This window comes from Cervus canadensis, chromosome X, assembly GCF_019320065.1.
Source record: "Cervus canadensis isolate Bull #8, Minnesota chromosome X, ASM1932006v1, whole genome shotgun sequence".
NCBI lineage: Eukaryota > Metazoa > Chordata > Mammalia > Artiodactyla > Cervidae > Cervus > Cervus canadensis.
In genome coordinates, this window is record NC_057419.1 from 39957949 (window position 1) to 39973826 (window position 15878).

The following is a 15878-nucleotide window of genomic DNA, read 5'->3' on the forward strand; positions in this document are numbered from 1 at the left end:
AGAGACCCTAAACAGCTCCTCCTTTTCTATTTCTATCCATCTCATCCTCTCATCCTCTAGGCCCTGTTCCTGAAAGTGAGAGTAACCCACTTCCTCTCCTGGAAGTGAGAATAACCCACTTCCCTCTCTTTGTTTCCCCCAAATATAGGTCTACTCTATGAACCAAAGAGGTCATCAGAGGATCCAGTGAGAAAGTCAGTAACTCAGCCTCCTCTTTAAGTGAGAGAAGGACAGGAAACTGTGTAAATGGCAGAGCACTTCGGGAATGTTGCTAATTATCTCCATAAAGCAGCAGCAAAGGGATTTTAAGTCCTCGGCAATCCCTGAGCCAACTCCAAACTCAGATCTTCCTCCTAGTGCTCTCTCTTCCTCCCCATAGGGGACCGCGGTTCTAGCCAAGGCCACTACCCTGTCCTGGGTCTTGCGCTCGAGCGCGTGTGCCAGGCTCGTGTGTGCCACGCTCCTGTTAGAGTGGGCACTCTCAGTCGGTCCCAGGCGCCGGCAGTGTTATAAAAGTCCAGTAGGGGGAGACATTAGCATGTGGGTACATCTGTTGAGGTCCGACGAGGGAGAGTGGGTCGGACCTGGAGGGTCTGAGCTATGGGATTGAGCCAAAGTTATAAGCAAAGAAGCGAGGAGGGGCGGGGAGAACAGGCCAGGGCTGGGAGACAAAGACCCAGATGGCGAGCCTGGGAGGCGCTGGAGTCTGGTGTGCTGGGGCCAGGGCATCTGCTTTTGCATTTTCTAAAGGTGCCTCTGCCCTATAACCTTTCCTCTTTGCGTCATTCTTTATCGAGGTGCCCTCTCATTCCCGCTGGCCGATCTCGGGGCCTTGCCCATACCTTCAGACAGGACAGGACTCGAAATCTGGGTTCCTGGTGTCCCACAAGGCTCTTCTCCAAAGTTGAGATTTCCAAGGCCTAGTCCCCAGGAGCGAAGAAATTCTCCCCCACCCTCCTCTTTCCCCTACTTGACCCCCCTGAGATTCCAGCACCCACCGATATCCATTTGTCTGTTCAGGACTCCGGGTCCATGTGCAAGTGGCGACTGCATTGCGAAGGTGAAAGGAGGAAAGCCTACCAGAGTCCTGCGAGAGAAGGGACAGGCAGTAAACAAGTTATCTTTGCCACAGTGGTGGGCATGGAGCAAAAACTTCAGGGCTCGCGTGTGTAACAAGAATGGCAGTACTTTCCCGGGATACTCGTGACAGGACCTGTCTGGCCCAGGGCAGTGGGCCGGAGTGTTGAACAGGCGCGCAGGGAGCAGAGCAGGCCAACAGCTCTAGAGGAGCGCCAACTTCCCACGGGCAGAGCGCTCTGAGAACAGGACTAGGCGGGACCCATCCCTAACCGCACGAGCCGCACACTCAGATTGGTGCCATCGAGAGTGCGGCGTCCTTAAGAGTTCCCGAAACCCCGCCCCCTTCCTCTTCCAGGGGCGTGGTGCGGGGCAAGGACCCCGTTACGGAGCTTGCTATTGGCTAAAACGAGTAGGGTTGGCCTTGCGTACGCCTGAGCAGGGGAGTAGACAGCTCAGCAGCAGCGGAGGGAGTCTATGCGTGCTGGACAGCAGTGGGAGGTGTGTGAGCCTCGCGCTGAACGCAGACCCTCGGGCGCAGTCGCCGGGAAGCTAGGACTCGGCGACTGGGCTGCCAGGCCAAACGCCTAGGCTTCAGAGGCGCAAACTGATGGTACTGGCTTGCTCGGCAGCGTCTCCCCGCTCTTCTAAATACACTAAGCGGGGCCCGCGCTGAAGTCGAAGCTGTCGGGGGGCGCCCAGCCCGGAGTTCCAGTGTGGCCTGGAGGAACGGAGCCCGTGCAAGGGCGGCCCGGTCGGGAGCCCCCGGATCGAGCTCTTGTGGTGGGAAGACTCCCACTTCTTCCCAGGGGGGCCGATTCCAGGACGGTTGAGGCGTCGGGGCGGCCACCAAGTCCCCAGCGGGGAGACCCCGTCGGGGAGAGGGCACACAGTCCCAAACGGTCTCGGGGAGCCGAGCGGAATCGGAAGGGATCCTCCGGTGGGGGGCAGAGCCCCCGTCGCGCTTCGTGTGGCAGAGAGGCCAGGGGAGCGAGCCCTCGGAGGCCGCAGCTCATGCCGGAGTTGGGGGCGGCTGCCCAGTGAGTCCTCCTGGCCGGCGGGGCGGAGAAGAAAGACACCAAAGCCGGCGGGAGGGGAGCACTTCAAGGCCGGCGGCTGCGGAGGATGGGCGCCTGAGAGGTTCGGAGCGCAGCGCGGCACGGGAAGGCGAGGCCAGCTTTGCTGAGGAGGTGCCAGGGGATCCCGAAGTGCAGCCTGCCCCCGGGAAGATGGCCCGTCCTGGCCAGCGTTGGCTCGGCAAGTGGCTTGTCGCGATGGTCGTGTTGGCGCTATGCCGGCTCGCCACGCCGTTGGCCAAGAATCTGGAGCCCGTGTCCTGGAGCTCTCTCAACCCCAAGTGAGTAACTTATCTCTTCTGGTCCCTGAGGGTGGGAGGCACTCCTTCGGGGTGAGGCCGCGCGCCCCCGAGCGCCTGTGGGAAGGTGTTCAGAGGAGGAGCGGCGCCCTATTTTGTCTCTGGCTTTTTCGAGTGTGTTTCCCTGCGGACGGGCGGGGAAGGGTGCGGCGGGGTTGGGTGGGGGCACTTGGCTGGATTGTGACCCCTCGGCTTCTCGGCTCTCTCCTCCGCACGTCCCAAATCAAGTCAAGATTGTCGCGCCGGGCAGAGCTGGGAGTCGGAGCGCTCTAGAGCGCACCGGAGAGCTGGGTGGGGGATAGAAAGCAGCCCCCTTTAGGGCCCCTGGGAACGTGGCGGTTTTCGCGGAGAGCCGCTGGCGGGGTTGGGGAGTGGGGGCGAGCTTGACCTGGGCAGGGGAAGAGGCTAGAACACGGGTTCCCCGTTTGTTTAGCAGTGAAGGGACCGCGGCGCGGGACTTCGCGCTTGGAGCGGGTGGCAGCGCCTGTATCCTGATTCAGGCTTCTCCCATTTTCATTTCTTTCTTCCCAGTTCGCCTCCCTAGCTTTTCGTTTTGCTGCCTCTTCCAGCCCTCGCGCCCCCCCCCCCCCCCCGCCGCCACCTTTCTCCCTGCTGGGGCCGTGGAAGGGCGGGCGCCGCTCCCAGGCTCACAAAGGCGGCGGGTGGAGAGGGGCGGAGTGGGAAAGGGGTTTTGTTGGGGAGGGGGTTCGATCCATCGCCCGTCGGGGGTCCAATGGAGCCGACAGCAGAGCTTCCAGGGCTGGCCAGGGTGGAGTGTGGCGGCCGAGCTGGCGAGGGAGGTGGGTGGCAAATGAAAGATTCCTGCCCAGGCTGGTCCCATTGCTCCTCCCCATCTCCCCGTCCCTCAGATTGGGGAGTTGTGCTTAGCTTTCCCAAAGGGGTTGGGGAGGCAGTTTATGTAGAGGAGATCCTTTCTTTTCTCTATTCTTCCCTTTCACAATCCTCGCCCAACCCCCCCGCCCCAACCACACACCTTTCAGGGCGGTGGCTCAATGGTTTCTGGGCTGTTAGTGGGGAGTCGCTGGGTTGTGTAGTGACCTCTGGACCTTTTTCTCTTTTGGCATCCAGGACTTAGGTTGGAACCCAGGGTCAAAATTGCTCTTCCTTCCTGTTTTCTGGAGGGCCCAGCAGTGTGCGGACACCTCACTTAGTGGGAAACTGGGGGCCCTAGGCCTGTCCTATCTGTGATTCCTATATCTGGAATCTCTTTCTGTCCACTCTCCTGGGCTCCCTGCTAACTTCCTGAGCTCCTGCCTGCCTTGGCCTCTTAGGTTCCAGGGGCGGTGCATCTCTCAGCTCTGGAGTGGAAGAGGGCAGCTTCTTTAGTTCTCTTCTCCTTGAGTTAAGGTAGGGTCCTATTTATCGGTTAGTGGGATGTTTAAACCAGGGTCAGGGTACAAGGAAAGGGATTGACAAGAATTTCTTCTTTACTCAGAAGCCAAACTGGGCACAGTGCTCTGCTAACAGCAGGGTCTCAAAATGGTCTTGGGGCCTGGGGCTGCTCAGCCCAAGGAGAAAGGTTGTGAAGCTCCCAGTTCTCTCCTGTAAAGGTGGAGGCTGGAAATGCTCTCTTGAGTATGGAGAGCTGAAATCCGCCTGGGGTATCCCATCATAGGGGCTCATGGGAGTGACCTAATTGCTCTCTCGGGTCTCTAACCAGAGATAGCAGGCTGCTCCACAGCTGGAAGGAAGCCCTCCTGCAGAGTGCGGGGGGTGGAACTGGGAGAAACAAGATCTCCCTGAGCTTCACCCTTTTTGTGTTTTGAGCCTTGAGTGCTCTGGACCAGTTTACAGGTTTTTGAGATCTGCCCCCCTCCCAGATCCACTTCAGGCTGAGGGCAGGCATCCTGGGGGTGGTGGGGGTGGTAGCTGGGGCCTCAGTAGGACCTGCACGAATTCCATCCTGTAATTGAGCAGATTCTAGGAACAGTGGGGGACTGATCCTGGTGCCCCTAAGCCCCCCCAATCCATGTTCCGTCTATACTCCGGGGTCTGGAATGCAGCCTGTCTGTGTGTGTTGGCACGGGTTGCGGGGGGCGGGGTGCAGGAGGACAAGAGGAAGGCACTGCCCTCAGCTTCACTCTGAGCTCTGGGGGCTGCCTCTGCCACCGCGCCCAAGCCTTGAGCTCCCACAGTCTTTCAAATCAACAGTCTCTTTCTGTCCGTGTCTCCCTCTTTGCCTCTTGCCTGACTTCTCCGTCTCAGGCCCTTGTTGGTTCACCCTCTCACACCCTGTGTGAGCCGCGTTCACCTCCCCTCTCCAGCTCGACTTGCCCGGCTCTCCCTCTTTCTCACACTCCCTCTCACTCTTAGTCACTCTCTGCCTCTTTTTCTCAAGTCCTTTTGTTTCTCGCACATGCCCGTGCTCTCCCTCACAGGCTCATTTTCTCTCTTCCCTCCCCTCTTCCTCCTGGCTTTTGGTTTCTTTCCTCAGTCCTGTCAGGGGCTGGCAACCCCCCTCCCCCCAAAAAAATCTCCCAGTGCCTATAAACCCTGCTTAATTGCTTCCTCCTTGGGAAAAAAATCAAAATAAAGAAGTGGTGGGGCTGGGGGTATGTTTCCAGGTTCCAGGGTACAGGGAGCCCCAGCTCTGACCAGAAGAGAGCTGGAAGGGCTGGCTCCAGGCTCTCAGCATCTTACCCCAGTTGGTGCTGGGGCCTTCCAGGGTGATAGTCTCTGGTGGCAAGAGCATCTGCCTCCTTGGCCCCTCTTGTCAGATTTGCCCAATGAGTGCAGTGTGAGAAGATGGGTCTGGGCCTGCTAGAGGTTGGGAGGAACCAGAGTGCGTGAGCATGCTTGGATCGGTGGGGGTGGGGGGCTGTGATGGAAGGTCCCAGGGCAGCCCCCTCCTCCAGCCTCCTCCCCTGAGAGCTTGGGGCAGCCGGCAGGCCTCATACTTGAGTCCTCAGCCAAGTCCAGCTGCTGCAGTTCAGTCTCTCAGTCCCGTTCTGACCCTTTCCTGCCCCCCACTCAGGTTCCCCCACCTCCAGGGAGTGGGAATGTGCCTGAGATCATATTACACCTTCCCTGCAAGGGGTGGGGGTGGGGGTTTCAGCTTGGCATCCAGGACCCTTGACTCCATCCAGCATGGGTGGGGGCAGCTGCAGACCCCAACCCAGGCTTGCCTGCTGTAAGCCAAAGTGTTGGTCCCAGCCCCCTCACAGCTGTTCCAGCTCACAGTCCTGGGGAGGCCAGCTCAGGGGGCCCCTTTCCGGGGCGGCTAGGGACCTGACCTCTTTTACTCTGTGGCTGATTGGCCACAGGTGGGGGCCTGAAAGCGATGGGAACCCAGCAGCTCCTAAAGTTCCCTGTTCCCCTCCCTCCCTCCCCCAACCCCAGGCATTCAGGCCAGGGCAAGAAGGGCCTGGTGAGGCTGGGCCAGGAGCTGAATCTAGGGTTCTCTTTCTCCTCTCAGGCTCTCCACTGCCTCAGCAACTGTGGTGGGTGGGGATGGGTGGGCCCTGGATACTACTGTGCATCACTGTTTTTTGGTGTTGGGATTATGGAGCGGGTGGGCCAGCCAGGAGGCTGCTGGTTGCCATGGGAACAGTAGGTTTAGGGGGAGGATCCACTCTATGATTATTAGGGGAGCTGAGGTAGGGGGATGCTCACCAGCCATATTGGGGGTTAATTGCCCTGGGCGCTGTGGCAGCCCCTCCTGGGTGGATTTTCATGGTAGTCATTTTGGGTAGGGGCACTGGCAGCCAGGAGTGTAGTAAGCTTCTTCAGCTTCTTCTAAATGGTATTTGGTGTGCTAACTAACAGTTGGGCAGTACCTTGCTACTTCCAAAGCATCTTCATATGTGAGCTCATCGGATGTTCCCAACAGCCCTGGGAAGTTAGAATTGCCCCTGTTTTGCAGATGAGGAGGCATTTGCCCAGAAAAGGAAAGTGACTTGTTTCAAGTCAGTCAGCTCTTAGCAGGGAGAGCCGCCTTGTGCTGTTCTTTCCACACCATCCTGCTGCCTTGGGATATGGGAGAGACAGGGTTTGGGAAGAGGCGCTGGCTCTAGCCGCCGGCTTCCCCTCTCACTTCACAGGTGTATGTGCATCTGTCCTTGTGACTCAGGCCCTGCCCACGTGGGATGAGCAGTGCTCCAGCTTCCTCATTTGACTTTCCTAGGCCACCATCTGAGGGCAGGCTGCTCCATGCCTGGCACACTTCTTCCTGAGCTCTAAACAGCAGCTTTAGTTCCTCTCTGGGCCAGGAGTCTCACTGCCTTTTAGGGACCCCACAGAAAGCAGACAACAAGGAAGGGGCTGTTGAGCCCCCAGTGGGCCCTAGTGTTGGCCAGGTGGGGCAGAGGGGAGGCATGGTTTAGTGTGGGTGTGTGTGTGAGGGGTGACTTCCTCTGGGGCTCTCCTGGCTTCCCTGCCTCTGACAGCACTGTGTGTGTGCCAGGACCCAGCTGCTGTTCCTGCCCACCCACGCCTGGGCGGGCACTGCTGGGACACGCCAGGCCTGCTCCTGCTGCCTCGGGGGCTGGGTGGAGCTGGGGGAGTGAAAGAGGAGCCTTTAATTTGGGGACTCTCCACCCTTGCTGGAATGAGTGTAGACTTGAGCTCTGGCTTGGGGTCTGTCTTCCACTGGTCCTGCCACCCTTGGGGGTGCCGGAGTCACTGAATCAAAGCTGTGGCTAGAGTCTTCTACCAAACCTGTGGTGGTGTGGCCTAGGGCCGGACTGTCCTTTTGGCCAGTCTCTGACCACAAGTTCCTAGGGCCTGAGGGAAGGGTGAGAGGGACAGAAATGTAGAGCTGGTGGAACGTGGGCAGGTTTCTAGACACGACCCCCGCAGATCCAAAACTCTCTCTGCTGTCAGTTGTCAGTTTTTGGGTGAATAGGGGCTTAGCTGGACAAAGAAGCAAGGGGGTAGTTGGCCTCTGACCAGTACTGACTACTGCGCCAGACCTTCAGGCTTCTGCCCTTCTAGAATTCTTTAAGCTCAGTAGGCAGCCTGGGGAAGAGACTTAGGTTAGGGTGGAGGGGAAGAGGCAGGCCACAGATAGGAGCCTAAATGCTCAGACCACCTCCCGAAAGTCCTTCTACTCCCTGGGGTGGCTCTCTGGGGTCCCAGGGGCTATCAGAGGCTAAGGAGGGAAGGCCTCAGGGGTTACCATGGTGACCTGCTGCAGGCTTCCTGCTGGGCCATGTCAATCCCCTTATTTTCCAGAAAAGGGCTTTGTCTGGGGGTGGCCCCAGACAGAAAAGCTTGGTTTGATGATGGAGGGAGTACCAGTTTTTGAAAACTGGAGGGTAAACAGTTTAACTAGGCACTCTCTTCCTCTTCCTCTCAGCCCCTTCTCCTGGTGGATATAAAGGGAGACCTGCAGGGTCCCTGCTGTAGAGGATGACTAGAGTATTACCTGACCTCAGGCTTCACTCTCACAGGCTGCATAACCACCCCTCATGGCCTCTCGCCACTTTCTGGGGCTTCTCACAGGCCCAGATGCACTTTTCTCAGTGGTGGGGAAGAAAGAGGCTGAGAAGGCACCATCATGGTGCACCAGGGTCAGGGAAGGTGGGTCTCATCAGGCTCTGCTCCCTTCTGCACTTTAGGGGAAGGTGAGTTTCCCTCTGCCAGCTGCTATGCAAATAAACTCATGCATATTTATGAATCCTGTTTGCTGAGGTTGATGAGAGTCTGAGGGGGTACTGGGGGCAATAGTCCTCTCTCTTTCCCATTCCCCTACCCACTATGTAGACATCTGTTTCCTTGGTTGTGTCTGGGTTCCAGGGCTCCAGAACCCAAGGGGTGATGGGAGACTGCTCAGAGTTGACAAAAGCCCCCGATGGGTAAGGCGGGCCAAGTGGTTAGAAAAGAGAGCTGACCTGTACCCCTATGCATGCTCTCTGTCTACCTGCTGTCATCTCCAGGTAGGGTCTTGTGGAGGAGAAGCTGTACAAGGATTCAGCCAATGTTTCAGGTACTCTTAGACCTCTGGGGGATAACATCCTGGGTGAGTTTAGGCTCCCTGGCTTGGCTTTGAGCACCCCTCAATAGGAACATTCATCTGGTTGCTCATTCCCTCACATGAGGAGCTTGGACTCAGTGGCTCTCAAAGGTTGCTTCTAGTTGTTAGAAGTTGTCTAATCCTACTGCCTGGCTGGAACCAGTATGAGGATTAGAAAGTGAAAAATGCCTTGGGAATTATGAAGGCTTTGGTGAAACTTCTTGGCTTTTTGTGGTGTATGGAGTTGGAGGTGTTTTCTCTCAAATGTTTGTGTGGGCCTCCATCCCATGCCTGCTTCCTTGCTGGCCCTCTGGAGTTTGGTAAAGCCAGGTACTAAGTGGGGAGACCTTCTCGTTGTGACTTTTACCCTCCTGCACAGCAGGATGGCAGATTCCAGCTTAGTGGAGCCTCCCTGGACATGGAGAGAGGGCTGCTGTTCTTCATCTACTTCATCTGCTTGATCTAGTTCCTTTACCTCCTTGGATATCATTTCCCTCCATCAGGTGAGGATACTGAGCTCCCTTGTAGTCCCTGCTGTGGAATGGGTCCTTGGGGAGTGGAATCATGTTTTTCCACTATCAACTTCTTTCCGTTGAAGCACTACTTTCAGCTCTTCATTGCCCTTCCTGCCGGAGAGTCTGTCCCCAACTGGATGAAACCCACACTGATTGTTGTAACCCCTGCCTTTCAGTCTGACCCCAGCTGAGCTTTTCCTCCTCTTCTGCTCTTCTCTACCCATCACTGGGACAATCCCTGGCCTAGGTTTTGTGTCCCAGCCACTACTGTCTATTCCTGCTGGGTGTTGACTTCTTATTCCTCCCCTGGGAACTGCTCTTATCCTACTCTTTCTGTGGGACCATTTCTACACTTCATCTTAGCCAAAAGGCCAAGAAGCCATCTGTGGGACCATTTCTGACTGTCCTGTCAGATGAGCTGTCTCCTTCCTCTCTCTGCTTCCAGCCCTTGCCTTTTGAGCCACCATCCTTGCATATAGCCTACAGATAGCCTGGTGCTGTCCATAGCTGCCACGTGAACCATTTATTTTTCCGACCCACATTAGACAGTAAAATCCTTGTGGATGGAGCTGTATCATCTTTTCCTCTTTCCCACCCAAGAAACAAGACTGGGCTTATAGGTCCTTGGTGTTAGTGTCTGGTTTCCTGCCTCTTGTCAGACCAGACTATTTCTGAGCAGGAATCAAATGGTTGAGTGCCAACTGTGTGCTCTGTACATGCCATCATGTCTCCCCTCCACCATCCTTAGAGGTGGGACTCTTACCACTCCCAGTTTATAGAGGACACAGAAGCTTAAGGAGATCAGGCAGCTCATCCAAGGTCACAGAGCTTGTAAGGGCCACTGTCTGTCTGATTCCAAAGCATGTCTTCTTTCTCCTACATTTTCCAGGCTCAGAAATGGCTGAGAGAACTTACTGTGTGCTTAGGCAAGGACAGGATGATATGAATCGGTGGCCCCAGGCAGCTGCCATCCCCTTGCTATTTCCCAGTGCCTGGCCTTCTGGATCAGAAGATGAACCTGGCTCAGGAGGCATTTATCCATTTTCTCTCAGGATTGGGAGCAGAGGCCGTGTGTGTGTGTGTGTGTGTGTGTGTGGTCAATAAAAGGCAGGTGAGCAAGGTTCTTGGGGTCCTGTCCTATATGATCTATCATTCCTGCTTGGTCCTCTTCTCCCCTTTCTCTGTTCTTCTTAGCAGTGAGATTGGTCAGATTTGGGGATTTGGGCTCTTGCATTATGGGGGTGGGATGAGTCCTGGTAGGATGCCAGACAGTGGGAGTGGGGATTGGAGAGAGCTGTGTGGAGCTTTACCTGGCTGGAGACTGTGCCCATTATCCCTTGGCTCTAGGCAAGGTCTGTTCATATCTTCTTATCATGCCCAAGATTAGCACGAATGGGGGAGAAGACGTGGGTCTCAGATAGGTTGTGCACCCCCAGCCGTTGACTGGGAGCTGCGGGGGTGGTTTCTGGGGCATGTGTGGGCTTGTTCTGTGTGTGTTTCTGTGTTCTGTGCACATAAGTGCATACACATGTGCGTGTGCTGAGGAGCTGGTAGCAGTGGCTATGAAGGAATGTGAGTGTGCTGCAGGTGAGAGGAGGACAGGGCCACCACCTCCAGGCAGCCCAAACCCAACACCTTGGTTCCCAGCCCATCTGCCACGTCAGCCCCCTGCGGAAATGCCACATTAGGACAAAGGGCTCTCCCAGCTAGGTAGTGCCCTACCCTGCCAAACAGTCAAAGCCTGGCAGCCTTGCCCATGGGCCACCCCTTCCACGCCCTGCTGGCAGTGTGGTTCTCTTTCCCCACCTGCAGCATAAGGTTGAAGAAACAGAATGTCTGTCCTCTCCATCTCCATCCAGTGGGCCTAGCCTGGTCCTCATTGTCTGCTCTCCTGGTTCTGGGAATGGCCAGAGAGCCCCAATCCTAAAGCTAACCATCTCTCTTTCTTTTTGGGCAGGTTCCTGAGCGGGAAGGGGCTGGTGATTTACCCAAAGATTGGAGACAAGCTGGACATCATCTGCCCCCGAGCAGAAGCTGGGCGGCCCTATGAGTACTACAAGCTGTACCTGGTGCGGCCTGAGCAGGCAGCGGCCTGTAGCACCGTGCTTGACCCCAATGTGCTAGTCACTTGCAATAGGCCAGAGCAGGAAATCCGCTTCACCATCAAGTTCCAGGAGTTCAGCCCCAACTACATGGGCCTGGAGTTCAAGAAGCACCATGACTACTATATTACCTGTGAGTCCCTACCCACCATGTGGTTCTGTCTTGTCCTGTAGTGGTGGGAGCTTCTGAGTAGTGCAAGGAGACTACACACACTTCAGGCCCAGCCTGATCCAGTCCCCTTGAGGATGGCATGCTCTCCTCCTAGCCTGGTATTGGAATTCTGGCCCCAACGATTACCGTGGGGTCTACTGCCAACTCGCTCTGGCTCTTAAGAGTTGGGAGAGGACTCCAATCCATGGTGCTCTCTCTCTTATTTTCTTTGCCCACCTAAGATCTAATCTTGGGAATGGCAGAATTGGCAGACCTTCAGCCTTTCTCTTTATGGGAACTGAGGCCCCAGGAGGTGAAGGGGCTTCTTGCTCTAGATCACACAGGGAGAGAGAGGATTGGGTCTCCAATCTAGTTCTCCTGACCTCCAATCTAGTATTCCTTCCAGGCTGTAGAGAAGCCTCCCTCACCTTGTGAGTTCTAATTGCTTGGCCCCTGAGTCACATCACCCAATGAGAAGACGCACATAGTTTCAACTAAGAAAGAAGGGCCAAGACCTGGTCATGATAGAGGAGCAGCATCTTTGTGGGAGGGGCTAGGTCCCAGACTCTTCCTAGTGGGAGATAAATAGAAAGGTTCACAGGTGGGTGGGACTGCTTGTAACTCCCAAGTTCCCAGTTCTATTCTTATGGACTGAGGCATCTCTAGGGCTTCTAGGTAATGCTAGCAGACCCCTCCTCCCCCTGACTGCTCTGGCCTCTTGCTGCAGCTACATCCAATGGGAGTCTGGAGGGACTGGAGAACCGGGAGGGAGGTGTGTGCCGCACACGCACCATGAAGATCGTCATGAAGGTTGGGCAAGGTGAGCATCCAGGCCAAGGGCTCCCCAGCTGGGCTTTTGCAACAGATGCTCCTGATTGGGTGTGGGGACATGGAGAGTAGTGGCAGAGGGGGTAGCAGGGATAGAGTATCTGAAGTCCAGTATCCAGACCATTCTTGGCTGGGAGGTGCTACATAACCAAGGCACCTATGCTTCCGGAGTTTCCCTGGCTAACTTGTCCTCTCCCCACCTGTAGACCCCAATGCTGTGACACCTGAGCAGCTGACTACCAGCCGGCCCAGCAAGGAGGCAGACAACACCATCAAGATGGCCACGCAGGCCCCCGGTGGTCGGAGTTCCATGGGTGACTCCGACGGCAAGCATGGTGAGCGTATGGGAATTTCCCAGAGGGCAGAAGCCATTGCTTGGCTGCCCGTTCAGGCGCTAGCTCTGAAGGAAGGCGGGGCATAGCCCAGGATCTGCCGTGTATCCCTGGGACCCCTGGCTGACCTTTCTCCCCTCCCTCCCCCATCCACAGAGACTGTGAACCAGGATGAGAAAAGTGGCTCTGGTGGAAATGGAGGCAGCAGCGGGGACCCCGACAGCTTCTTCAACTCCAAGGTGGCGTTGTTTGCAGCTGTGGGCGCCGGCTGCGTCATCTTCCTGCTCATCATCATCTTTCTGACCATCCTGCTACTGAAGCTGCGCAAGCGGCACCGCAAGCACACGCAGCAGCGGGCGCCCGCCCTCTCGCTCAGCACCCTGGCCAGTCCCAAGGGGGGCAGTGGCACAGCGGGCACCGAACCCAGCGACATCATCATCCCCTTACGGACTACAGAGAACAACTACTGCCCCCACTACGAGAAGGTGAGTGGGGACTACGGGCACCCCGTCTACATCGTCCAGGAGATGCCGCCCCAGAGCCCAGCGAACATCTACTACAAGGTCTGAGGGCCCGCGCAGCCTCGGTCCCGAGGGACAGTCGGCCGGGACTGCACCTCTCCTTCCTCACCTACATCCCTCCCTTTGCCAGCTGTGCCCACCTTTGTATTTAGTTTTGTAGTTTCTTGGCTTTTATAATCCCCCTTTTGCCGCACCCTCTGGGCTTCGGAGGGGGGTGCTTGTGCCCCCAGCCCCCATGCTCTTGTGCCTTCCCCCTCTGGCCAGGCCTCTGGGCTCTGCGGGGGTGCCCCTTCTTGGAGGGCAGGGTCGGACGCTGATGGACAGCAGGCAGGGAGACGCCCCCCCAGCCCTGCCCCACTTCGCCCCCTTTCTCCCTTCCCAGGACTGCTTGTCCGCTATCATCACTGTTTTTAATGTTTTTGTGTTCATTTTTTAGCTGTCAACTCATTTTCATCTGTTTTTTTTTTTTTTAAGAAAAATGGAAAAATGGAAAAGGCAGCCCCTCCCCAGGTTTTCTGAGCCTGGCCTACCCCAGTATCAGGGGCCTGGGGCAGGTTGTGACCAGTCAGGAAGCCTAGGATGGCATTTCTTTTGTAAACTCCTTGACATTTTTTTTTTTTTGCGGGGGGTGGCGGGGGAGGCAGGCCAGGGCTGTTCTTGCCCATGAGGGAAGACAAGAGTGCCATTGGGCAAGGTGTCTCACCCTCCCCCACTGACCCTCCTTCTACAGTGCTGATCTTGGTGATGGGGTAGTGGCTGCCACCCTTCCACCAAAAAAAAAAAAAAAAAAAATCCCTTCCTTGTGGGATTCTTGGGCATCTCCTGCCTCCCTCACTCTCACGGTAATTAACGTCTTAATTGGCTGTTGCCTGGGGAACAGGAGAGCTGCTGCAGGCAGATGACCTCATGGGGGGTGGAGGGAGGTGAGGTGCCCAGGTGGCTATTTGCCCTGCAGAGCTGGGAGTTCCCCCTCTCCCCTCTGCCCTGTTCTCCCCTCACCTTTGGCATCCTTTGGCCTGGTGGGGAAATAGAAGCCCAGGCTGGAGAACTAAGCGGGTATAAGGCCAGGTGGCCTGCTCCTTTTCTGGGCTCTATCACAGGTGGGTGTCCCCCTACCCCAGCTCCCACTAGCCCCCAATCTTGGTCTGGGGCTTAGAAAGAGGGAGAGGCTTGCCCAGGGCTGGGCCAGCACGCCGTGCACTTTGACCCCGGCTCCTTGCCAGCACGGCTGCTAACAGACTGCCACTTGCAAGCGCCTTGCAGGCACTCCCAGAGTGGCCATGGAAGGAGCTGGGCCTTCCACCATCCACCTCCACACTGCCTCCTGGCCAGCTGCCCACTCCAGAGCCAGGTGGGAGAGGGAGCAGAACAGCCAGCCCCTTCCAGGTGGCAGTCAAAAGGGTTTTTTGTTTTTGTTTCTATTGCCATTTGTGTAAATACTAGTCTTTTTGGAAAAAAAATAATGTAAAGATGTTTTGTATAAACTCTGAATTATTTTCTTGTTGCTTTTTTCTTAGAAAAAAATGAGAACTAAAAAAAAAACACATGGAGAAATGGGTGTAAAATGATGTCGTGATGTTTGGGGAATGAAGTGTGAGTGTATGAGTGAATATATGAATGAGACACAGAGAGAGATTGAGTTGTGTGTGTGTGTGTGTGTGTGTGTGTATGATTTTCACCTGACCAAGACACTGGTGATCTGGGCAGGTGTGGGAAGATGGTGACTATCCTAGTGGAGCAAGATGCTGCAAGTGTTCTGTGCCCTTCCTCATCACAAGTTCCTCTGCCCTCTTGTTCTGCTAGATACTGTGACCATATCCCCCTCTCCATCCTGTCACCACTGTGGCATAGGCCACGAGCATCTGCCCAGTCTGGCATTAGGCTCAGCCTAATGCTCAGAAGGACTGGGGGCAGAAGGAGAAGGGGACGACAGAGGATGAGATGGCCGGATGGCATCACCGACTCGATGGACATGGGTTTGGGTAGACTCTGGGAGTTGGTGATGGACAGGGAGGCCTGGAGTGCTGCGATTCATGGGGTTGCAAAGAGTCGGACACGATTGAGTGACTGAACTGAACTGAGAGAGTAGATGGGGGAGGGGCTGTTCCCATGGGGACCTGGGTGTGTCCACAAGTACTGCCACCACCTGGCTGGGGCTAGATCTGGAACCTGCTGACAGGCCCAGCCCTGCCCTGCCTCAAGACACCTGGAGGTGGATGGAACTAACTTCCCAAGAGCTGGGTCTCAGCTTTGGGCCACTGGGTAACCAGGCTGCTTTAGGCTTCCCCATTCGCTTCTTAGCCAGAAGAGTCTGCTCTCTGCTGCACACCAGAGTTCTCAGCATGGCATACTCCGGGGCTTCTGGCTGACAGTTAAAGCCCTGAGCACCCAGTCTCCCTCCCACAGGCTGAGGGTCTGAGAGTGTAGTGAGTACCCTGAATAGGGTTTGGCTTCAGTCCCACAGCAGAGACGCAGGCTGGCAGGGCCTGGAGCAGCCCACAGTCTTCTTGGTAGGGGATTAGCTATTGAGATGGCTGAGACAGATATCAGGAGAGGAGAACAAGTGGGATCCCAGCAGCTAAAAATGGGTAAGAAGGAACTAGAGGAAAGGAGGAGGAGGAAGGAAGGGGAGGGTTCGTTAGTGATCCAGAGCAGGAAGCCCCAGCACACCAGCCAAGGAGTAGGCAGGGCTGTGAGGGAAGTGGGAAGCGCACAGAGAAGGCTAGGGGAGGAGAATCACGGGACCTGCACGGTGAAGGGGAGGGAGGCTGGCTGGAGCAGGCAGGGCTGGGCCTGGCTGGGGTGCTCCTGAAGCCAGCTGGGGCAGAGGCTGTTTATTTGGTTTCTCATTAACCAAAGGAAGTGCCTGGATCAGATGGGGCCTCTGCTGCTTGACTGCCTGCCCAGAGCAGGGCCCCTGCCTGGGCCAGGGGTCTCTACCCAAGGCTGGTTTAGGCCAGATTGATTTCTCTAACTGAGGGGGATCTGGATTGGGTAGAGCCC

At 56.2% G+C, this 15878-nt stretch overlaps 1 protein-coding gene across 1 annotated transcript; it reads left to right on the plus strand.

Moving 5' to 3' along the window:
• Positions 1 to 1516: 1516 nt before the first annotated feature.
• Positions 1517 to 14371, plus strand: EFNB1 (ephrin B1). Its single transcript, XM_043459041.1, has 5 exons — positions 1517 to 2434; positions 10899 to 11176; positions 11922 to 12014; positions 12229 to 12357; positions 12511 to 14371. Exons 1-5 carry the CDS (start codon positions 2307 to 2309, stop codon positions 12921 to 12923), a joined length of 1041 nt encoding a protein of 346 aa, XP_043314976.1. The 5' UTR covers positions 1517 to 2306; the 3' UTR covers positions 12924 to 14371.
• The last annotated feature ends 1507 nt before the right edge of the window (positions 14372 to 15878 follow it).

Bases quoted from the DNA above. Each gene is read 5' to 3' on its own strand.
- EFNB1 (XM_043459041.1), top strand. From the start codon at position 2,307: ATGGCCCGTCCTGGCCAGCGTTGGCTCGGCAAGTGGCTTGTCGCGATG. The intron at 2,435-10,898 runs GTGAGTAACTTA...CTTTTTGGGCAG, and splicing joins TGGAGCTCTCTCAACCCCAA to GTTCCTGAGCGGGAAGGGGC. The intron at 12,358-12,510 runs GTGAGCGTATGG...CCCCATCCACAG, and splicing joins TGACTCCGACGGCAAGCATG to AGACTGTGAACCAGGATGAG.